Source organism: Boeremia exigua (assembly GCF_020726555.1).
Source record: "Boeremia exigua strain MPI-SDFR-AT-0100 chromosome Unknown C7974scaffold_4, whole genome shotgun sequence".
Lineage (NCBI taxonomy): Eukaryota > Fungi > Ascomycota > Dothideomycetes > Pleosporales > Didymellaceae > Boeremia > Boeremia exigua.
This window is the reverse complement of record NW_025763521.1, coordinates 2,645,197-2,667,939: the sequence shown is the minus strand read 5'-3', so window position 1 is coordinate 2,667,939 and position 22,743 is coordinate 2,645,197. Positions and strand designations below refer to the sequence as shown.

The 22,743-nt window shown below is 53.2% G+C and overlaps 10 protein-coding genes across 10 annotated transcripts; 5 read left to right on the top strand and 5 right to left on the bottom strand.

Moving 5' to 3' along the window:
• Window positions 1-410: 410 nt before the first annotated feature.
• Window positions 411-1,259, top strand: C7974DRAFT_374939 (S-adenosyl-L-methionine-dependent methyltransferase; the record flags this gene model as incomplete). Its single annotated transcript, XM_046140178.1, has 1 exon — window positions 411-1,259. One exon carries the CDS (start codon window positions 411-413, stop codon window positions 1,257-1,259), a length of 849 nt encoding a protein of 282 aa, XP_045999621.1.
• A 62-nt stretch (window positions 1,260-1,321) lies between these two features.
• C7974DRAFT_159977 (uncharacterized protein) lies at window positions 1,322-2,333 on the bottom strand. The gene is made up of 2 exons (XM_046135931.1): window positions 1,774-2,333; window positions 1,322-1,723 (listed from the first exon to the last, which is right to left on the bottom strand). The coding sequence occupies exons 1-2, from the start codon at window positions 2,029-2,031 to the stop codon at window positions 1,550-1,552; spliced, it is 432 nt and encodes a 143-aa protein (XP_045999620.1). The 5' UTR covers window positions 2,032-2,333; the 3' UTR covers window positions 1,322-1,549.
• Window positions 2,334-3,269: 936 nt separating this feature from the next.
• C7974DRAFT_159990 (uncharacterized protein) lies at window positions 3,270-4,159 on the bottom strand. The gene has a single exon (XM_046135932.1). The coding sequence runs from the start codon at window positions 3,945-3,947 to the stop codon at window positions 3,477-3,479; it is 471 nt and encodes a 156-aa protein (XP_045999619.1). The 5' UTR covers window positions 3,948-4,159; the 3' UTR covers window positions 3,270-3,476.
• A 212-nt stretch (window positions 4,160-4,371) lies between these two features.
• C7974DRAFT_411820 (G protein-coupled glucose receptor regulating Gpa2-domain-containing protein) lies at window positions 4,372-5,896 on the bottom strand (the record flags this gene model as incomplete). The annotated part of the gene is made up of 4 exons (XM_046143597.1): window positions 4,372-5,273; window positions 5,323-5,458; window positions 5,541-5,659; window positions 5,710-5,896. The coding sequence occupies 4 exons, from the start codon at window positions 5,894-5,896 to the stop codon at window positions 4,372-4,374; spliced, it is 1,344 nt and encodes a 447-aa protein (XP_045999618.1).
• A 1,013-nt stretch (window positions 5,897-6,909) lies between these two features.
• C7974DRAFT_411819 (HRDC-like protein) lies at window positions 6,910-7,549 on the bottom strand (the record flags this gene model as incomplete). The annotated part of the gene is made up of 3 exons (XM_046143596.1): window positions 6,910-6,926; window positions 6,984-7,094; window positions 7,156-7,549. The coding sequence occupies 3 exons, from the start codon at window positions 7,547-7,549 to the stop codon at window positions 6,910-6,912; spliced, it is 522 nt and encodes a 173-aa protein (XP_045999617.1).
• A 1,149-nt stretch (window positions 7,550-8,698) lies between these two features.
• On the top strand, window positions 8,699-12,906 carry C7974DRAFT_423274 (uncharacterized protein; the record flags this gene model as incomplete). The annotated part of the gene is made up of 5 exons (XM_046144373.1): window positions 8,699-9,001; window positions 9,062-10,397; window positions 10,516-11,625; window positions 11,672-11,958; window positions 12,009-12,906. The coding sequence occupies 5 exons, from the start codon at window positions 8,699-8,701 to the stop codon at window positions 12,435-12,437; spliced, it is 3,465 nt and encodes a 1,154-aa protein (XP_045999616.1). The 3' UTR covers window positions 12,438-12,906.
• Window positions 12,907-13,442: 536 nt separating this feature from the next.
• Window positions 13,443-15,168, top strand: C7974DRAFT_391489 (uncharacterized protein). Its single transcript, XM_046141590.1, has one exon. The coding sequence runs from the start codon at window positions 13,715-13,717 to the stop codon at window positions 14,909-14,911; it is 1,197 nt and encodes a 398-aa protein (XP_045999615.1). The 5' UTR covers window positions 13,443-13,714; the 3' UTR covers window positions 14,912-15,168.
• A 982-nt stretch (window positions 15,169-16,150) lies between these two features.
• C7974DRAFT_471092 (aldehyde reductase-like protein) lies at window positions 16,151-17,345 on the top strand. The gene is made up of 2 exons (XM_046146489.1): window positions 16,151-16,272; window positions 16,333-17,345. Exons 1-2 carry the CDS (start codon window positions 16,226-16,228, stop codon window positions 17,270-17,272), a joined length of 987 nt encoding a protein of 328 aa, XP_045999614.1. The 5' UTR covers window positions 16,151-16,225; the 3' UTR covers window positions 17,273-17,345.
• Window positions 17,346-18,717: 1,372 nt separating this feature from the next.
• C7974DRAFT_391487 (glycosyltransferase family 17 protein) lies at window positions 18,718-20,007 on the top strand. The gene has a single exon (XM_046141589.1). It carries the CDS (start codon window positions 18,809-18,811, stop codon window positions 19,988-19,990), a length of 1,182 nt encoding a protein of 393 aa, XP_045999613.1. The 5' UTR covers window positions 18,718-18,808; the 3' UTR covers window positions 19,991-20,007.
• Window positions 20,008-21,202: 1,195 nt separating this feature from the next.
• C7974DRAFT_451764 (uncharacterized protein) lies at window positions 21,203-22,342 on the bottom strand (the record flags this gene model as incomplete). Its single annotated transcript, XM_046145793.1, has 5 exons — window positions 21,203-21,546; window positions 21,602-21,668; window positions 21,722-21,783; window positions 21,829-21,972; window positions 22,021-22,342. The coding sequence occupies 5 exons, from the start codon at window positions 22,340-22,342 to the stop codon at window positions 21,203-21,205; spliced, it is 939 nt and encodes a 312-aa protein (XP_045999612.1).
• Window positions 22,343-22,743: the final 401 nt, after the last annotated feature.

The following is a 22,743-nucleotide window of genomic DNA, read 5'->3' as shown; positions in this document are numbered from 1 at the left end:
TAAACCCGCAAATCGCCACGGATAGCAGTCCGATTGGCCACATCCTCTCCACCAGGCCAGACTTGATTGACCTGCAGACCACTCTGACCCACTTTTTGAGCCTGCAGACCACTTGCGTCATCTTCAACGACCTGCAGACCGCGACTACATTTCTCATCTGGCCGTAAATTCTCCATGCACGGATACCGTCTCCGTGCATAACGATGAACACACTCGTTGTCCGCGGCCGATGCAGTCAACTGACTACCTTTAATTGCCCATTACCGACAGCTCGTGAGCTGGCATCGCCATCACATTACCAAAGAAGGCGTATGTATCGACACTCCGGGACCAAACGACTCTTGCTTTCCTCAAGGGCTGGCGCTGCCTGTTTCAACCAGTACAGTCCTAACACAGTCTTTACACGCAACATGTCGACCCCACCCGTGAAGAAAGACTGGTCAGCAGCCCAATATCTCAAATTCGGCAACGAACGCACTCGCCCTGTCTACGATCTCATCTCGCAGGTAGCCCCTCATATCACTACCCCGAGTCCACGCATCTACGATCTCGGCTGTGGCCCGGGCAACTCGACCAAAGTCCTGCTCGATGCTTTCCCTGGAGCCAGCATCACGGGCATGGACTCTAGTCCGGACATGTTGTCCAAGGCCTCCGCCTCGCTCCCAGACACCGAATTCATCCAGGGCGACTTGGCGACTTTTGCCCCAAAGCAGGGCGAGCACGTAGATCTGTACTTCAGCAATGCGGTGTTTCACTGGCTGCGCAGCCCAACGCGCATCGCGACGCTCCTGCGGCTGTTCCGCACCCTCACGCCGGGCGGTGTGCTCGCCATCCAGGTCCCGGATAACTACGACGAGCTCAGCCACAGTGCGATGCGCGACGTGGCGCGGCAGCGCGGCGCACTGTGGACCCCGTTCTTCGAGGACACCAAGGTCGGCAACCTCGAAGACAAGGGCAGGCCGGATCTGGATCCCATAGAGCCTGTGCGGGAGTTCTACAACGCGCTGGCGCCGCATGCAGAGCTGGTGGATATTTGGGCCACCAAGTATTCACATGTGCTCCAGGACGCACCGGCGATAGTGGAGTGGGTCAAGGGAACAGGGCTGCAGCCGTATCTGCTGAGGATGGAAGCTGAGGACGTGAAGAGGTCGTTCTTGCAGGCGTACGAGGACCGTTTGAAGGAGGCGTATCCCGCGACGGTAGACGGGAAAGTGCTGCTTGGCTATCCAAGACTGTTTTTGCTCGCAGTCAGGAAATAGATGCACCTTCTTTGTTGAATGCTGCGGTAAGTCTAGGAAAGAATAGCTGCTGTAGCCGAATTTAGGCTATTAGAGCATATACTGAGTCCTGATAAGTCGTGTGATGAAATCATTGCCAACCCGCGCAGGCGAGATGAACTATAGATTGATGTTGTGTAAAACCTGTATCAACAAGCTAGAAACCGGCGCTTAGTAAGTATCTGCTTCAATATATGCAATGCTAATGAACGCTCATTCATGCCAAAGACAAGCTGCGCGCATCGCCCATCAATGTCAATGAATCAATATCCTCAGTCCCGCTTCTGCACTTGTGCTCGTTCGCCAATACTGACTTCCCTTCTCATCACGAGCAGCTTCGTATTGGGAGCATCGCAGAACTTCTCCTCCTCTTCTAGGATGGGCACAGCGATGTCGCTGTGCATAAAAGCAATAAATTGCTGTAAATGTAGTTCGTCTGCGAACGTCTGCAACACGGTCAACCATGTTTCGAGACAGAATTCGGACGGACACGTACCATCTCGCCGAAGCAATCCCAATCAAGACCGTCAGGGGTGCCGAGGATGTACTTTGGAACTCCCGTGGGCAGGTCGTCGTCCTCGACGTGGTATCGCCGTGTCCATGTAAGCGGATGCACTACTCCAGCAGTCTGCTTCAACAGCGGGGCATAGATGGTCTCGTTGTGTTCCCAGAATTGCTGACGTGTAAGGCCTTCTTTGCGCGATGCAACGGTGACCAGGATGAAAGGGTATTTGGTGAGGACTGTTTCCGGCATATTGGCGACGATGTGGTCTTACGGCTGCACTTTCCCACTTTTGTTTATCGGTGTTGATGTCCACAGGCTATGTAGATTCCAGAACGTCCGAAGTGGGGCTACCGCTGTCACTGTTCGGCAGTTCCTGCGTCTGAGAGTGATGTTGGAGTATCGTTGGAGAGATGTTGCAGTAAGAAGCAGCGCCTTTTGATAGACTGGGAAAATTGGGGCCTCCACTGACGGGCAGTCCCGCTTTTGAGTTTGGGATTTACAAACAACTTCTGCTAGCGCTTTCTGCTCAAGGTCGGTGAGTGGCTAATAGTTGGTCAAGGCATTCAGCATGACTCAGCTGTCGCTGAAAAAGGGCTTCATGTTTGCCTGCAGCCTGAATGGCAGGTCAGCCTCATTTCGGGGACAATCGGCCGGATGCATAGCACCTGATCAAGACATTGTCAATATCGAAAGAAGAATGCGAGCTGGAAGCGAGGTTTGCATGATTCGTGTCTACGGCGGTGACGCATCACGCGCAAAGCAACTTCTCCTGAATGCGCATCCGCCAAGTACAATGTCGCCGCACAGTTTGGACATAACTTAGCCATTGGGGGGCCCAGGCTTAGGTAACAGAAGAACAAGGCTGATGTGATTTAGGCTGAAATCAGCCAGTCTGGTATCGACTCATCAGAAACTGGTACTGATGCTCATAATCAGCGAGAACAATGTTTTGAAGTTGAAAGTTGTGCAGCCACACGCGCAAATGTGGAGCATTGTGGCGAAGCACAGGGGATGCTGTGGCGAAGAGCAGGGGATATTGTGGCGAAGAACACCCGTCAGTACTGTGGCGAAGTAAGTACAGTCAGCACTGTTCGTGACAACCGGTAACACCGATCGAGTAAACTCCAGGGAAGCTGTGGCGGAGGAAGACAATGGAGATGGAATGAAGTTGAAATAAAGCCCGATGTCAAAGAAATGCATGCCCCATCGGAAATGCCTAAGAAGGCAAGTACAACTCGCAAAGGGCCGAGCATGAAGTCTTTGCCCCTCTTCGTCCACCATCCCCACAACCTCAAATGTCACCGAGCATGGTCAACACACCTTGGCACGGAGTCGTTGTTTTAAATGATGGTGAATATCTAGTGGCATGTTCCAACTTTGCTTGTTCTGATCGCCATTCTCTGTAGCGCACATCCAGAAAGCTAATCATCATATTGATGGCGCAGAACACATCAAGAGTTGAATGCAAAAATGGGGCATGGAGTAGATCTGGCTTATTCTACATCAGGCCAGCGATTCCACACTATTCCCACCCAGTGAAAGCCCAGCGGCTGTGGAACTCAAGCCGTGGTTTGCGATCCGCTCGAGTATCCAGCCACGTCCAAAGTAGTATGCCTCAGCACAAACCGATACAGGTTCCAACGACGGGATAACCAAACCCCCAGCTCCGAGATCCCGATAGCTCGGGAGGCCATCTAAGCATGACACTGTCCAGCCGAGCAGTCCTTGCAGCTGGCGTCGTTCTTGACGACCTGGCACTTGCAGGGGTTGTTGCAGTCGTAGAACCAGCAGCCCCACTTCTTCTCGGTGTTAGCTTCGCCCTCACCACGACATACATTGTAAGTACTGCAAAGCAAGAACCGCGGAATAAGGAAGGGACGGGGATTGCGGACCTTCATGCACTCGTCCCAGTCGTGCTGACACTTGCCGCAATCAGCGGCTACCGCAGCAGCGTGGGCCTTGGGGACGGTGTCTTTGATGGCTTGGCCCGAGACCTCAGAGACGTCCGGGCAGACATACTCGCCCTTGACCGGGTCGAATGTGCAGATGGGAGGGAAGTTGGTGGGTGCGACTGCGGACGCGCCGGTGCGCTTGGTCGTGGTCACGAAGCCTGGTGAGGCCGTGACCATGGCGGCGAGAAGAGAAACGAAAATGTAGACCTTCATGTTGCGAAAGGATGGTGTGGAGAAGTCGAGGTATAGAGTGTGGACGAGAGAACTGTCGTAGGGCAAAGGTGTGGTGTTATATATAGGCAAGGGCAGCTGAGTGAAGGTGAGAATGCCATTCACTCTGCCTCTGATCCTCTGCCTGGCTGTAGGCAGCCAACAAACAAGCAAGTGAAGGAGCTTTGTAGACTTGGCATTTGATCTTCTACACAGATGCGAGCTTGGTGTCGTATTTCGCGAATGGCGCTCTATGCCGCGTTTTCTTTTGCTATGAGCTGAGCAGTCAGGTAAGTGTGGAGGTGAGATGCATCCAGCAAAAAAGTGATATTGAAACGTCGTAAACGGGACTTTGGCTTCTAAGAAAACTTCCTGGCGAGCTCTAAACCAGGGCCTAGAATCATTTGTGGGCGTCGTAGATTAAGCTCTAGGACGAGACACTTCTCCAGTTGGTGATCCTCCCGCTACTAGCATCGCTGCTTGCAACTTTGGCCGTTGCAGCTTTGGCCGCTTTCCTTCCCTGGACTCCGCCCCACCACTCCCGTATGTCTCTTTCATGTTCTTTGTACAGATAAACTGCAGCGTTGGCAAAACCTATGTACTGCGTGCTACTCTGCAGAATGACTAGCAGTCTGACGGAGTGTCCCATGCTCTCTGCAATACGGTTCGCAATGCCTGGAATCCATAGAATGAGGTACGTGACTGGATACATGTTCAACAATAGCATCTTCCAAATCTCCCTGTCGATCTTAATCTTGCTCTTCTCCACCTTGGTCATGACTCGGTTGATGGGTGACGAAGTGAAGATCGGTTCTGCCGTTTTGGAAGCCGGCCCTTTCTCGAGGTCTACGAGGACAAATGTTTCATCTGGGGAGGTAATGTTGTCATCGGAAGGCGAGTTGGTGCGGAGTTGGTCGTGAGTGCCTTGGGTAGTCGTGTCGATTGTCAGCTTCCGAGCGAAACTGAAACTGCTGACCGCACGGCGATGCTTTTTGGACTGTTCAGCTGTAGGGTTTTCTGACGTTTGATCGAGACTTATACGTGGTGTGGCACCACAGCCAGCGAGTACGGCACCGTCTCGAGGCTTTTCATTGATCTTCTCGTAGTCGAGACTGTCCGGGATACTGGAGCTGAGGTTCGAAAGATTTTGTGGGCGGAGACGGCGGCTCATGTAGAGGAAAACATAGATGTAAGTACAAAGTGATATGGCAAATATAGCAAAGCGCCAGCCGTGGTTGAGGGCATAACGTTGTCGAAAGTATCGTGCCTCAATCCAACACCAGTTACCAGACACTGGGCCATAGTAATTCTTTGTCCACGCATAGATGCCTGCGCCACGGTCAGTGATGGATCATTGATGGCTGGTGGACATGCGCACTGGTACAGAGTGGAATGATCCAGATGGAAAGGCATATCAGCGCTTTCGTGAGAGCAGAGGCGTAGATGATGAAGGAGCGTAGCTGGATCGTGAGAAGCGTAATGAGTGTGATGGCGAGTATGGAGAAATCAACGGCCTAAAAGTGGGTCAGTAGCTAATTCGATAGGAGGTAAGGTGGGGATAGTGTGTGATTGTTTGCCTTGCGTAGACTCACTTACCTGTACTGAAAATTGACCGGTCCAGCCGTTGATTTCGCATGCAAGACCCGGTAGCAGCGGCCTACGTCTCGCAACGGCAGCGGCACCAGAGACGGAGTTATTCAAACTATTAATGAATTCTGGAGATGGGTCAGCACGATCAACGCCGAGCAGGACCGAGGGGTGTTACCGGCAACAGTAAGGTTCAAGATCAAAGCGTATCTGAAATCGCGCCGTCTCTTTCCACCGGCGAATATCCAGAGGAGAATGACCAGGGCGGTGGATGTGACAGAAAGTATGCTACCAATCAAGGTAGGGATGGAGCTGGCCGGATCCCAGGCGGCGAGTGCCTCCGTGGTGGAAGCTACCGTCGCCATCGCGACATCACGCACAGCGTGGCTCATATTGAAGAGGTCATGAAGGGAAAGGAAGGACGTGAAGATAAGAATCAGAGTGGAGCTGAGGAACGTGTCACAGTATAAGGGAGCTGTCGCAAGGGTCTAGGCCGAACGCATCCGTAGATTGCATAGCTGGGCGGTCTGTCATATTGCGTGAGGATGCGAAGGCCAAGCTTCCCGAGTGACAGCGTTTGACCAGACCCGAGTCGTGCCGAGCATGGACTCCCGTGTTGTGGTTTCGGAGGTTGTCTCGAATGGAATCGTCGGTTCTGCGGTGTTGAGGCTCGGTTCGGTGGCGCTCGGCCCTGGCTAGCACACGTCAACGTTCAGCTCTGCTTCCAGCGTTGTTCTGACTTTGAGGGTTTGTATAGCGTCAATTGTTGGTTTTCGCAGTCGCAATGGCATGACAGCCTCATGAAACGTGTTCGGCCCTACTCTCGCAACACGACCCATTCGATTTCCCCTGACAAGGCTAGCACGTGGCCGCGCAACGTTGGAGAAATGAACATCGGTGGGGTTTTTGAGGGTGAAAGGACCGACTGGGAAAGCTTCGCGGACGAGAGCGCCTGCAGAATCCGGGCTATTGGGCAGCGAGATTGGACGTTCGTACAACTGCAAGAAACGGGAGATCTAAGTACGGCGGACGAGGAGAGAACGGAAATGATTGTGAGACAGAGAGGGTTGGGAGGGGTTTGATTGGTGATTAACTATCTGTGGGTGGTGCATACTGCAGACTTGTGCTTGGTGCTGTGCTGCGAACCAAGGCGCGCTGAGCGCGCACGCGTGGCTGCTGGAGCCCACGTGCTTCCCCACTACGTCAAGGTCAAGGCTGGTGTCTCGGTTGCGCGGGGCGCAGACATCGGCGACGCCGTTGGCGGGCCGCGGGCGTCGGGATCGGGGTTGGGTTCGGGCGCCAGGGGCCGGGCGGTGCGAGCGGAGGAGGGCAGGGCCCGGTAGCTGTGTCGCTCTGGGCGGGGAGCGGGCGGCAGCGTCTATCGCAAACGATCCTCTTTCAGCAAGTCAGCAGGTCAGGTTGGGGCATGCGGGGGAAGGCGCGACGACGCACGCATCTTGGTGAGCTCGTCCAGGATGGCCTGCAGCGAGTCCGTGTCCATCTTGTCGGCCAGCGACGGGATCAGCGTGGTGGCCTCGTCGGCCGAGTCGGGGGTGAGGGTGCCTGCAGGTGTCAGCGCGGGCGAGGGCGCAGCAGCGGAGCAGCAGAGCAGCGGGGGGCATACCCAGCAGCGCCTTCTCCACCGTGGTCAGCTCCGGGTGGGTGTCGAACATGGCGTTGATGGCGTGCAGGCTCTCCTCCTCCTTGTAGCGGGCAAAGTTGTCGAAGTAGTCGAGGAAGTGGGTGATGGTGGGGTTGTCGTTGTGGATGCGGTCGCGCAGCGGGTTGCTCTCGGGGTCCTTGTTCTTGCGGCCCTTGTGCACGGCGGTGACGACGGCGCGCGCCTCGGAGACGGACAGGGCGTGGACATGCTCGAAGTCGCCCAGCTTGATCTCGGTGCCCATCTCCTCCTCCTGCAGCGCGGGCGCCTTGGGGCGCGACACCAGCCGCGGCGGCTTGGGGTAGTCGACGGGCGGCGGCGGCGCGGCGTTGGGGTTGGTGCTGTCGCCGTAGTCCATTGCTGTGCGGGGACTGCGCGGGAGACTGCGCGGTGGCGGGAGGTCGCTGTACGGCGCGGAGGTGGAGGTCGCTGTTCTGCGCGGTGCTGTCGCGTCCTGCAGCCAGACGCAGGCACCTCTTGGCGGGCGGCGGCGCGAGACGACTCGGCTTTCCCCGCAACGCAGCCAGCCCAGGCACGGCCGATGGCAGGCACCGGCATCATGGGCGTGGGCAGCCCTGGCGCGTCTCTCTGCACCAGGCACCCGGCCACGCGCCTTGGAGCGCCTTTCTCGCGACGCAGCCTCTCAAGTTTCAGAAAAAACGGCGGATAAGACCCTAAGCTTACCAACTCCCCAGAATACTTAACTTGTAGCTATTATAATACCTAAAGCTAGGATTTAGTTAAGAGTTATCTACATTGTAGGTTAAAAAGTACTATATAGAGTTTTTTAGTATTATCCCTACTTTACTGTCGTGTGGTGGGTGTACTTGGCTTAGATTCTCAGATCGCCGTTTATTCTGCAACGCGAGAGAGCGCCTTTCTCGCGACGCAGCGACGGCACTGCTGCGCAAGGCCCACGCACATCCAGCACACAGCGCACAGCGCACAGCACAGCACAGCACAGCACAACGCAGCACGCACGGCACAACACAGCACACACCCCACAGCACATGCACCTTGGCCGGGAGAGCCCATGCGAGCATTGATTCTGCGTGCCTGTTGCCGATGCTGGTGCTGGTGCTGATGCTGGTGCTGGTGCTGGTGCCTATGCTGGTGCGGGCAGCTTCTTCAGCATGCCCTGTCTGGTGCAGTGTCTGGTCACTGGTGCAGTCGCTGCAGCGCGGCGGGCTTGGGGCTGTCCTCCGCTCCCAGGCGGGCGTGCGATCGGCGTAGTGGTGTGTGCAGTGCATGGCGCCGCTAGCCTCGGGGGCTCGACAGCATCACCAGCCAGCCTCACCTCCGACTCCACCTCACCACGCCCCGACGCGCCGCCCGCCCGCAGCCCCTCCTCCGCGCTGCGGTGTCGCCCACCGCCTGCGTCCATCTCAATTGCACCGCCGTCGCCTCGGTCCCGCTCGCCGCCTGCCCGCCATCTGCCGTCGCCCGCCTGCCGCCCGCGCTCGCCCCGTCCACCGCCGCCGCCGCTGCAGCCCGCCCCCGTTCCGTCATGGACGGCCAGCAGGCTGCGCCGCCGCCGCACGCCCACGACCCGCGCAGCAACGGCCTCGCGCGCCAGCCCACCGCGCCGTCCGACTCCCTCACCGCCCCGCGCTCGCAGAGCCTCACCCAGCAGGACCGCGCCGACGGCCCCACCCGCTCCCTGACCGACCCCGTCCAGCATGGCCAGCCGCCGCAGCCGCCCAAACCGAAGCGCAGCGGCAAGATCTGCGGCAAGTGCGGCGAGGGCCTGACCGGCCAGTTCGTCCGCGCACTGGGCGGCACATACCACCTGGAGTGCTTCACCTGCCATGTAAGCGCCCGCGCCCGCTGCCCGCCCACAGCCCTAGTCCCAGCCCGCTGACCCTCCCAGGACTGCGGCAAGATTGTCGCCTCCAAGTTCTTCCCCGTACCCGAGAAGCCCCCGGGCCAGTACCCGCTGTGCGAGACCGACTACTTTCGCCGCCTCGACCTGCTGTGCCACGACTGCGGCCAGGCCCTGCGCGGCTCGTACATCACCGCCCTCGAGCGCAAGTACCACATCGAGCACTTCACCTGCTCCGTGTGCCCCACCGTCTTCGGCGCCTCCGACAGCTACTACGAGCACGAGGGCAGCGTCTACTGCCACTACCACTACTCCACCAAGTTCGCCCAGCGGTGCAACGGCTGCCAGACCTCCATCCTCAAGCAGTTTGTCGAGATCTTCCGCAATGGCCAAAACCAGCACTGGCACCCCGAGTGCTACATGATCCACAAGTACTGGAACGTGCGCTTGCACACGACCGGCCAGCCCATCATGGAGAGCCTGCCCGCCGCCGAGGCCGACGCCACCGATGCCATCCGCGAGACCGTGCGCGAGCAGGAAGAGGAGATCGAGGCCAAGGTCAATTGGATCTGGAAGACTCTGTCTGCCTTTGAGGAGAAGTCCGCCACGTGCATCTCCGACATGCTGCTGCACGTGAGCAATGGCGCCTATGTGGACGGCGTCATGGCCGCCAAGAAATTCATCATCCACGTCGAGCTGCTCTTCACCGCTGCCGACGACCTCGACGCTCAGCTCGTTGCCAAAACCCCAAAGGGCCTGAGCTACTCACGCGAAGCGAAACTGCTTTGCAAGAAAGTCGTTGCGTTTTTCTCCCTGCTCACACAATCGCAAGGAACTGGCGTTCGCCGTCTCGGCGTTACGCAGGAGCTTCTGTCTTTAGTCACCGGACTTGCTCACTACCTCAAGTTGCTGATCCGTATCTGCTTGCAAGGTGCCCTGAAGCTGGAGCGCGAGACGCGAAGCTCGAGTGGAATCACCAGCTTCCTTGCGCAAGTCAATTCGCTCGATGCGAAGCTCGAAGAGGAGGCCTCCAAGGACCAGGCTGCCGAAGCAGCAATCCTCATTCCACGATGGGCAGATGCATGTCCCATCTGTGACCTCCAGGTCGAAGACAAATGCCTGCACCTCAACAACATGTCCTTCAACTACAGCTGCATGATTTGTCGCGGCTGCAACGCAGACTTGCGACACGATGTCAGGCAGGCCTACTGGAGTCTCTCGACCAAACACGTCTTCTGTCCCGCATGTGCGGCAGCACAGCCAGACGCCGAAAATGGCTTCTGTCACGTCACAAAGCTTCGCCAATACGTACACCTCCTCAAAGTGGCTCATGCCCGCCTAATGGCGACCCTGCGCTCCAGCGGTGCGCTGCCCCACACGTCCGGTAAGCTGCCCCTACCAACACTATTCTCGACCGATCAGCATCCTCATCTTGACGCCTTGCCCCAGAATTCGCACGTCGCTTCCAAGAGTACATTCGTCCGACTAATGATGACCTGTAGATGACCCTAACCTGACAGGCTACGATTCGTCTGCTGGACACCGGATGGACAACAATGGCAACGCCCTTGCACCACACCTACGAGCCGACGCGAGATCAAAGTCCTACAATGGCTCTGACACAAACTCAACCGGTCAAGGTAGTTCCAATGCCGCGTACGAGCAGTCCATGTCAGACATCAAACGCCTGCGGTCCACACGTCTGGACAAGCACCTGTCCAACACGATGAAGCGCGCACGTGCGTCGAGAATCATTGATGGGACAGAAGGCTACGAAGCTGGTGCCAACACTGAAATGCGTGGCGGCATGCAGATCGTCAACGAGCGCGATCAGGTCGACATGGATAGCGCCACCCTTGCTGTCAACTCGCTGGCATTAGACGACATTGCCCGTATGGCTGCAATGGAACAGCAGCGAGAGCAAAGACCAAACGCCTTCCGTGCTGGTGGTCAGGCCCTCCTTGGGCAAGAGAATGCAAAGGTGCGCCACGGCCACCGACGTGACTTTTCAGGAGCTCAAGAGCTGAACAATGTTGCTGATGGCCGCTCTCGCACCTTCTTCTCGGAATTGTCACCTCTTGAATACTTCAAACTCAAAGGTCTTGCGGTGCTCCAACTTGGGTTGCTTCTCGATGAAAATCAGTGTAATCAGGAAGATCTACTCGATCTGATTGAGTCCAAGAAGAACAACTTCTGGGGCAAGATCGGATTTGGCAAAGCTAAAGGCAAGCCGAAGAAGCCCTCGACTGTCGAGAAACCAGCTTCCGACAATGCCACATTCAAGCAAACGTTGGAGTGGCTGGTCGAAAAGAAAGGCTGCGAATGCACAGAGGGTGTTGGACCAGGTGCGCTCAAGGTTCCAGCTCTGCTACAAGACGCCATTACTGCAATGAGAAACATGGACATGTCGATCGAGGGCGTCTTCCGAAAGAACGGAAACTTGAAGGCGCTGCGGGAGCTCGAAGTCGAAATCGATCAGAAAGGAGTGGAGCAGGTTGACCTGAACACGAAGAATCCGGTCATCCTTGCAAACCTCCTCAAGCGCTTCCTGCGAGTAATGCCAGATCCCGTATTAACTCTGAAGCTCTACAGGCTGTTCATGACCGCCAATGGTACGTCATAGAGTCCCGCGCGGTGTACTTCTGCTAACGTTCATAGATATTGAGAATGAAGAAAAGCGAAAAAAGGTTCTTCATCTGGTGCTTTGCTTGCTGCCCAAAGCCCACCGCGACACAATGGAGGTCCTGTTCTGCTTTCTCAACTGGGTGTCTTCGTTCCACACTGTCGATGAAGAATCTGGCAACAAGATGGATACGTGGAACATTGCCACCGTGGTGGCACCGAACATCCTGCGAGAAAGCAACGACAAAGAAGTCCGCAGCGTTGATCAGGGTGCGGTTAAAGTTGTGTTTGATCTCATCGAGAATAACAATGAGTTCTCCGAGGTAAGCAATCTGCATGGCTCACTTATTCCTATCACATCTGACTCAAGCAGGTGCCTCCCGAGATTATGGAGCTGCTGAGTGACGACACTGCGACCGACATGAGCGCCAAGGAAATCATGCGTCGCTGGGAACAACGTGGGAAAGATCCCAATGCCGCTGTTCCTGCAACATCACCCAAAAGCCAGGGTGGTATCGCAAAGCGAAAGGACGAGCGAAACGCCCCGCAGATCACGGACGCAGACAGCAATCCCACATCAGCCATGTCAGGCGAGTCGTCGGTACGGCAGATCGCGACCCCTAGTGTGAACATGAACGTCTCGCCCTCACGTCGCCACGACTTGAGCGCACCAAATGCGCCTTATGGCCAAAACCCACAGGCTTCGGCGGAGAGCCATCGTACAGCCTCACCGCAGCGGCACAGCTATCGTTCGCCGCAATACCAAAAACAGCAGCAAATCAGCACCCCTGGAGCAGGGTGAGTGCAGCTGATTGCTCATTTGCATTGGAGTGCCTGGTGTTTAGCGTGTTTTGCCTTCTTGCTTCGACAGCTTGGCATGGTGGGAGCTCGCACCATGTACAGGGATACGAAGTTCATGTCACATTCCCCGGATCTACACGGTCCATGTTCTACTTACGAAAATGGCTGTTGAATCGGTCGTCATTAACGGCTGTTGCATGTCGAGCGGCCATATTTTGGGCTGTTCCACTGGCGTTTTGGTGGCATTTGGCATCTCACATTGATTGGTGGCGGGTGTTGCATGTAAGAGGCCCAGGAGTAGAAAGGTGAGCGGAAACGGCTGTGTAGCTGCGTCCCCAGTGCGCTGCTGCATGAGCTGCTTGGGACAAGGATGCCAACTTGAGTTCGTTTCTAGGTGTGGATAATGTGCAAAGCTCGGAAGAGTAGATTAGGAGCCAGCAGCTGCGGGCAAAATGGATGCATTTACAACAGACAACTCCCACTCACAAGACCCAGTTCTCCTCATCCAAAGATCCCTGTCACAGGCGGTAATGCCATCACTAGGTGGCTGTTGTACGAACTGCACGGCGTCTTTATCGACGCAGGCTGACATGCTATGCAGGCAGAGGCAGTGAATTCGCCAGCCCACATATTGGCGCTCTTGTCACGTGTACTATGGTATGTTGCGTTTCGTGTCAATAGGTCGCTTCCCAGTACTTTCACTGTCCAGACTACTGCAGCCTCTCATGCTCTCTACTACATAAACTTGGAACGCCGAGCTTCTCCAGTCAGCGATGCCTGTCTATGAAACTTCCCGACTCATGTACATGCCATCGAGCAGAGAGCATCACATCTTCATGCTCTGGCTTATCACCCATGCCTCACGCCGAGTGCCTTATTTAAGAGACGATGCGATTGGCTTCCGCCCGATGGGGCCCAGAACGCGATTGGCTGAACTTCAGTCCAACGCTAGGTGCTACCCTTTTCTGGCAAGTCGCAACGACGCTTACTCGATAGATCTTCCCGACTTCCATCAGAAAGTCAATGGTTACCCCAGATGCTATCTTATCTTGTGGCGAGTCGCGCTCGGTTGCCTCAAAGCTTGAGCACACAGGTCACCTGGTTCAGTTGAATGATACCAGCCCATAAGCGGAACCGCACGTATCTATTGGTATAAGACTCCGTGACGACCAGCCGACTTGCTTCACATTTGTATCTGAACATTGTGAAGATCACAGCTGAACATTCTCTCACGCACGCCCTTGCCACGAACAAAAGTTTACATTACACGATACCAAGATGTCTGGACTTCTTGGGTACTTCAGCTGGGATAGGAAAAAAACTGCCGAGCCAAAGGTGGAAGATAAGGCGGAAGAAAAGCAACAGCCAGTACGCGCTTTACCTGCATCATGGTACACTTCACCAGAGATGTACGAGTTTGAACGCCGTGCTGTTTTTGCCAACCGGTGGCTCTTCATGACAACAATGCTACGATTCCCGAACAACGGTGACTACGTCCGATACCAATTCGCTGGCTACGATGTCATCATAATCAAAGATGAAGAGAACGAAATCAAAGCTTTTCACAACATATCGAAGCGTTCCAAGAAGATCTTGATTGACACCAGTACTACGGAAGCCAGTGGTCATGCAGACTTGACCAAATTCGCGATCACTTCCGAAAGCGTATTCCCAATTCACACCAGGATCGATCGCAATGGGTTTATCTGGATCAACCTGGATGCCAAGAGCACACCCGAAACTTCTTTCGACCAGTACTTCAAAGACGTAGATGTTCAGGAGCGCTACGCTACTATTGACTTCGAGAATTACAATCTAGACCACGTCTACACTCTTGAGACCGAGTACAACTGGAAGATCGCATCCGATAACTTCAACGAGTGCTACCATTGCCCGACAACACATCCCGACATCCCAGCCTTCCTCAACCTCGACTCATTCGACTCCGCGCTCGAGGGCGGCCACATCCAGCACGCCTGCGCCCCCACCCAGGAACAAATCGACCTCGGCGTCAACGTGCACAGCACATACTACTTCCCCAACGTATCCATGACAGTCGGCAAGCACTTCCTCATGATCCAAAAGTTCCTGCCGCACTCCCACGGCACGTCGACGAGCCACTACGAGGTATTCAAAGCTACGTCGAGCTCCGCCGCCGAGTTCCATCTCATCGCCGACATGTACGAGCGCGTGATGCGCGAAGACAAGGTCCTGTGTCATAACGCGCAGGCGAATCTGAATCGCGGCGTGTTTAAGGCGGGGCTGCTGCACCCGAAGTATGAGAAGGCGCCGATTTTCTTTCAGCAGAATTGCCGTGAGGCTGTGAACGAGCACTGGAAAAGAGAGCAGAGAGAGGGGAGACAAATTCATCCTGCTGAGCAGCCGGGCTTGACTTTCGACGATCGTGTGGAGAGGCAGGGGGAGACTGGGAGCGCTTTGAGCAAAGTTGCACAGAAAGAGGTGCTTGCATGGTAGATCTTGTGTCTTTGGCTTGACATGTTACTCGGTCATCTGAACTTTGGTCTTAGCACAGCTTTGCTCTGTAGAATGAGGAAGGAAGATGTATCTTTACTACTGAGCCATGTTCCGTGTTCTGCGTCTTCCCAGAAGGTGGGGTTTTCTGTCAACTCACTTGGATCATGTGCGAGAGCTGTTTGGTTGGCTGTTCACTCTTTAAGGCATTGATACATTCAAATTAGGCTAGAATTAAAAGAAGATTGATTTGAGAAGAAGCCCGCACTTGCTGATGACCACACAGGCAATGGGTTTTCGCTAGACAAGATTTTATTCTACGAAATGTTTATGAGAGCTCAGAATTGAGTGTCTATTAGCCGTACCTGGTCGGTAGTAGTTTCAATGTGTTTGATACATATGAGTGTCTGCTGTGATATACCCTCGCAGCGGCGTTCATTTGCAGCCACTCGATTCAGAGTACGTTGAACATCTTCAAAGCGAGTGACATATCAATGACGATTGTCTCTGCAGCCACATCTTATTAGAGCCGCGTCAGGTCCATGTGGCATTTCTGGATAGTTTCGCAGCAATGACTTGTGCTAGAAACAACACTAAGGATCAAGCAATAATGACTGTCAAGCTGGACGAGAGATGTATGGAGTAAAGCGTCATCACACAACTCCTGCGCTTGTGATAACGGTCCATTTAAAATGGAAGGTCTGGTTCAACACCAAGTGGCGGCGCCTGAACATCATGGCAATGACCCGTGTGCCTAGAACTTCGGGGAAAGTGCGATGCATGACGTAGGCACGGCTAAAACCGATTACGGGCTTGGCCACTTCAGCCGCATACTCTACGCGTGGGAGCTTGTGGAACCTTGTAGAAGTACGAGACTTCTCTGTTCTCATTCACTGGTGCGCGTCTTTGCTATATGTGGGCCACTATAACAAGCCATACAGGCTTCTCAGTTTGTCAAATGTGCGTGCACAAGCATTGATCGCAAGAATCTCGCACAATCGGCCGATAGTCCCTATTCAACGGAACCACAGCAACGCGGTGCCCTAGCCATCCACCAATTGGACTCACGGAAGACCGCAATTGTCGGAGACGAAGTGTACTCGGAGCAAGATTCGTGAGTCGGAACTGGTGCTCGAGATGGAAATGGCGCCGATGTGGCTCGTCGCTCGGTGACGTCCCCGACCCCACCACCCCACCTCCGTCGTTATCCCCGCGCCCCCTGCTACCCCTCCATGTTTTCTTCGATCACCATAAACATTCCTCTCCCTACACCATTCCTCCTCACTTCAATCCCAAAAACATCTCACATCTCACATCATGTCTCTCGGTCGCACAGTAAAGCTCAACACCGGCGCCTCCATCCCGTGAGTATTACACAAACGAACAAGCAGCTATGACGAAAGTACACTAACAGCCAACTACAGTCAGTTGGGTTTTGGAACATGGCAAGCCGAGCCTGGCCAGGTCGAGGCCGCCGTCTACGAGGCTCTCAAGGCTGGTTACAAGCACATTGACCTTGCCAAGGTCTACGGAAACCAGAAGGAGATTGCTCAAGCTTTCAAGAAGGCCTTCAGCGAGGGCATCAAGCGCGAGGACATCTTCATCACATCGAAGCTCTGGAACTCGCAACACAGGCCTGACGATGTCGCGCCTGCTCTCGACGACTGCCTTGCCGAGCTCGGTCTTGACTACCTCGACCTGTACCTTGTCCATTTCCCTGTTGCTTTCGACGAGCAGAAGGATGTTCACCAGAACCTCTTCCCCCTTCGTGAGGACGGTGATGTCAAGATGCTCGACTCTGTCTCTATTGTCGACACATGGAGGGCTATGACCAAGCTCGACAAGAAGAAGGCGCGCGCCGTCGGTGTTTCCAACCACACCCAGGAGCACCTCCAGGCTCTCATTGACGGAACTGGTGTCACACCTGCCGCCAACCAGATCGAGCGTCACCCTCGCCTTCTCCAGACCGACTTCATCAAGTGGATGGGCGAGAAGGGTATCCACGTTACTGAGTACTCTGCCTTTGGTAACAACATGGTTGGTGAGCCCCTGCTCATCCAGCACAAGACCATCAAGGAGATCGCCGATCGCCTCAGCGCTTCCCCTGCACAAGTCATCCTCGCCTGGGCTCAGGTTGGCGGCCACTCGGTCATTCCCAAGTCCGTCACTGCCAGCCGCATTCGCGACAACTTCAAGGAAATCGAGCTCTCCAAGGAGGACTTCGAGAAGGTCGAGCAGATTGGCAAGGACGAGCCTCGCCGCTTCAACATCCCCTACACTGCCAACAAGCCAAGGTGGCCCGTAAACATCTTCAACGAGCCAGAGGAGAAGGAGGCTCCCCACAAGGTCGTGGTCAAGGCATAAATATCCCAAAAGTAATTCAATAATAGCGCGTAGACAAAACATAGAATCAAGTAATCATCACTTTTACAGCCAAGACACACATGATTGTAACGATAAGTGAAATCTCTTATCCTTTAGACGTCAGTGACCGTTGACAAAGCATCTCCACAAATTCCCTGGGAAACGCGTCATAAGTATCCATGAAACAAGCCTGAGAACTCAATATGGCGATGCAGCGCAACTTATGAGATGTACTTCGTGTCTAGGCAGCAGTGAACCTGGCACCTTAACGGCGAGGCATAGGGGTAGCATGGACCGAGCGTAAGAAGCTGCGGCCTGATGTCTAATTCGTGTCTGCTTTATTCTATTCTCCATAGCAGAGTTACATGTATACGGTAAGCTGTTGTAGACTAAGATATCAAGGAACAACTCAATTTCGAGACTCCAGAACATGATTACATAACGAGTCAGCCTTGCGTGCGAAGTAGGTATTAGGCATCCAATAGCAATGTGGTGCTAACCCAAATTGGAACTTTTAGGTTACGACGCTAACAGCTCAAGGGGCTGAAGTATGGATCGCCGGCTACATACCTTTGATCATTCGTCGTAAAGTAAGAAGATGCAAGCCACCGGGCCAATTATCATACAGTCTAGATACGAAATAACGAAAGTCGGCTTTCGGCAGCAGGGCCAAGATGAGGCCTCCCGAGATCCGAGTCCATCTACGCCAGAGTGAAGCAGGACCTCTTTGGTCAGTGCCAGCGCATCAATGGCCACCCCACTATCACAGCTTTGTAGAGAAGCGACTATAACCAAATGTGAAGTAGGTCCGATTTTGTTGTTGCGGCCTAATCAAGTCTGCCTCGTACTATTCTGCAAGTGCGATCGCCGAATCTGCCTTGCAGTTCCACTCGTTGGACCATCAAACCACCGGGTGATTGTTTAATCAGCCATAACATGACGACAACAGACCGTCTAACATCGAGTGACAGTCGTCTAGGCTCCTCCGACAGACAAACACAAACTCTACTAGAGAGCATTCCCAAGACAATAGATAGCAAGAGACGAAAGTGAATTGAGTAAGCGAATTTGATCCCACGGAACGTGCTGAGAAGATCTCCAGGAAGTGCATAGTAGCTAGACACCATGTACTCGCGAGCAGAGTCTGCAGTACAGCGCTCAAAAGCGAATTGGACTTCACAGTCATCTCCAAACCCTAGGTTCCTACATAGGATCCTAATCCAAGAATATAACGACTTGGTTCTACTCCCTGATGTTGATATGAGACGTGATGAGCCACTCGTCGCGGTAAGATCGGCCCCTCACGCATTGGTCTATTGATGTTCCCGGGGTTTCAAAGAAGGCCACGGGGACTAAGTCAAGGCTATCTCGTATTCGCCGTCAGGCTCCCCTTACCGGGCTTCTAAAGGTACTCCGGCGGATCTCAAGCAGTAAAGTGGCTGCCTTTCTTATTTTCCGCTGTTCTTGTTCTCCCCGATTTGGATTTCTCTCTCACTTACACACATATCAACTCGTAGACTTATACTTTGCATCAACATGCTCACTGGAAGCAACTTCACTACTAGGAAACGAATCCTTACCGCTTCCGCTGCTGCTGGCCTATTCTGCACTATCGCCTTCTACCTCGTCCCTGTACTTCCGCTCCATCCCCACACATCGTCGCACGATACTGCCATCGGAGGCCATGATGTATCCCTTGCAGCCTCGGGTGAGCGTCTCTCGCCTCTAGCGCGTAGCAATCTCTGCTCTGCACACGGTGTTGCCCCGTACCATCCGCACATCTCCCCTGTCAACAATAAGCGGAAAGTCTACGACCTCTTCATGCTTAACACCGAGCTCGATTGGCTTGAGATCCGACTTCACGAGCTCGCTTCACAGGTCGACTACTTCGTCGTTCTTGAGGCTCCGACCACCTTCACCGGTTTGCCCAAGAAGATGTTCTATGGGGACAACAAGAAGCACTTTCAACAATTCGAAGCGAAGATCATACACCATGTTCTCGAGCCACCGGAGAAAGATGTTCTAGGTCATGTCGAAAACAGCACTGTTGTTCCCGGCACAGCAGAATACGAATCACATGCATGGACTATGGAGCGATACCAGCGGAACGCAATGTTTACGCAAGTCTTACCATTTCTCACAGGTGATGCCGCCCCCAATCAGGACGATGTCATCATAGTCTCAGACATTGATGAGATTCCTCGACCGGCCACTGTACAGCTACTCCGCGAGTGTCAGTTCGGTCGAATGACGACCCTGCGAAGCGTCTTCTATTACTACAGCTTCCAATGGCTGCACCGGGGCGAAGAGTGGCGCCACCCTCAAGCAACGACGTATCACGGACCGAGCAGAACACTACTCCCAGCCAGCCTTCGCGAACTCGATGGGTCCAGTTTATCGATTCCCAGCTCGGAACTACACACAATTTGGAACAGTGGCTGGCATTGCTCGTCCTGCTTCGCGACCATAGCGGAGATGTTGGTGAAAATGCAGAGCTTCAGCCACACGAATCTCAATGCCGAGAGGTTCAGAAGCCGGGACAGAATCGTGCAGCACATCAGAGAAGGGAAAGACTTGTGGGACAGATGGTTCCAGTGGTATAAGCGGGTAGATGGCAATCAGGATGTCCCTGAGTACCTGAAGAAAGAGGCCGAGAAGGGAAGATTCGGGTACATGATAAATCGGGATGATAAAGCAGCAGGATTTACTGATTTTTAGAATGACAGTCACTAGCATAACTAATTATAGATAGTAGTTAGTAAAAAACTTTAGCTAATTCCTTTAATGGGAGCTTTCCATACCTTTTCTTTTATCTTAAGCTTATCTAAAGTTACAAACTTATAGTATATATTATAATAGATTTTTACTTATCTAGTAATTGGGACAATGAAAGCTAAAACAATAAGATCTTGAGAGCAAACGTCAGATAATGTTTTCGGAAGTATCTAAGTTCAGCATCTCTAAACAACAGCATCAATTGGTCTGACCCAGGACATGAAGAATGGTCTAACCTGTTCATACTGAGTCTTTGCATCATTAAGACAAGGAAATATGATGTGAAGAGATGGTACGAGTTTTGCCATTAACGAAGCATGCATGCTGGTGAGTTCATTACCCCTTCATGCACTATGGTATCCTAGTCTCCTGGTGCTTGAGACGATTTCGCAAAATGTACTAAGACAAATGGTCTGACATGGCCCACATGCTCTCAACCAACTCTAGGACTCTGATGAGACGGTTGCTGGCGAATATGCGTAATTGCACAACACCTTGTCAACACCGACCACGTTCCTGCAGGTACTATGTGGTGCAGTTGTCTGCACGGTACTCAAAGTCGAGCGGCTTATAATCAGGAAATAAATAGCCTACGCCATCGTAGACGTCTATCATTTTACTCGGCTCACCGTGCACAGGAACGAGACTTTGGTTAGATAATTAGTGTTTCCGCACTTCAACGAAGAGATGGGGGCTTACAAGGCTGATTTAGCAACACGGTACTTTGCCATGGCTGCAACAAGTTGACCGACTTCAGCGTGGTCGTTGTGTGTTGATAGCAATTGAGCTTGGATCATATGATCAGTATAACAACTTGAGCTCCTATACCGATATAGCTCTTGACACTAAAAGCGTGATCATGATGATGATGCGTGGGCTGAAATAATATTTGAGTTAGACCCGATGGTGATATAATTGAGGGTGTTGCCTTATCTAAACCTGCTTCACAGGTTTCCTAATATTTACCTTGACCCATTCTAACAGTATCATTGCTTGTTCCGACGGAGCATCCAGGACCACAACATAGTCATCCATTTCAAGCAGAATCTGTCGATATGAAGCAATACCTGGCAATCGCAACACCCATACTCCAGGCATGTCCGGGTACGGCTGTTGCGCATCGAAATCTGTTGCCTTCTGGTTGAACCGACCAAATCATAGGTAGTTGGCATACTTCTCGCCAATTTCGGCAGTCAGTGTGTGATCAACGACATGGATGTGGACATCCTGACGTTCTGTGGGTGGACTGAAGGTAATCTCTTCGATAGGGCCATTGACTACGACCTCATCGGCGAGGAAGTCTGTAATGAGCCGATTGTTATTGTACACAACCTTGTAACGACGCGGTATCATAATACCGTCTGCAGATACATAGTCATATACTCGGAGATCATTGGTTGAAGGTCCAAAGAAAGGGTGATCCTCGTAAGAACGAATGGCCAGAGGTAGGTCGGTGTCTGGATGCAAGAGAACTGAGATGTTGAGAGTGCGGTCGAAAACTAACAAGAGTCAAGACCAGTCATTGTGCAAGAGTAACAACGCGTAATGACTAACCTGCCGGGACTAGTAAACCTCCTTCGATTGGCTCATACCGTACGGTGAAGGTGTTCCTAGTTTGGATCTTTCCGTGACATTGCATAAGCACTTCGTCAGCCAGAGCGAAGTCGTACATACCTTGTCCATTAACAAAGGATCCCACTTGTAAGCATCGGAGATCATGTATGCGGAGAGGAATCCTAGTCACCGTTAACGTCAGAACTGCAATCGAGAAAGGTTAGTACCATCTAGGAATCCCTCAGGGGCAGCCTCTGGTTCGAAGACGGAATAGCTTCCTTTAGTGACTGCAGCAAACCCTTGATCGCAATCTTCGACCACTACCGAATAGTCCATGGGCTCAAGTCCTGGACGAGCAAATACCCAAAGAGCTGCGAAAGATCAGCCAACATATATCAGCAATGCGCTGGAGAAGATACTTCCTAAGCCAGCAATCTTGTCGATTCTCTGCTTCAGACAGTCCTTTTCATACGAATACGTAATGACCTGGCTTCCATAAGGGACGGCTGTTTGATCCATAGTATCCAGAGAAATTGTAGTTATTATAGACCTGGTTCGAAACTGAGAGCCGCTGACCTTGATATTTCGTACATGGCTGCTGTTGGACTGAATACCTATGGCGGACAGGAAGCGTGTCAAAGTATCTCCGGGAACCTGATCACTCTCGGGATGTCCGAGAACTAGGCAGCTGAGTAGCAGGCAAGCATGTATGAAACCGAATGGCTTTGGAGTGGACCTCATTGCGTCCAGTTCTTTAAGTTAAAGAAGGCGTTTTAATCGAGTTTCCAATGACAAAAGTAGAGTTAAGATATAACAGAATGACAGTGATGCAGCTGCGTCCCTCACGTATTAAATATGCAAACTCACTCTCGCTATGACCGCCAACTAGTCTGGTAAGACTAACTCGCATTGTTCATGATATCGTAAGCTGCTGCTACGAACGACTCGGACAATCGGTCCTGTTTGAACACCAAGCCAAAATCAAGATATAGCCATCGAACTCATCGCACGATTGGTGAGGTTGCCTTGCGCTGCTCGGACTCTATTCTCCGGTAGATTAAAAGGTCCGTTACTTCCTGCAATACAATAGGTAGCCTGAATGAATTGAAATACGAGATGCCTCCACAGAGGCTCCTCAACGT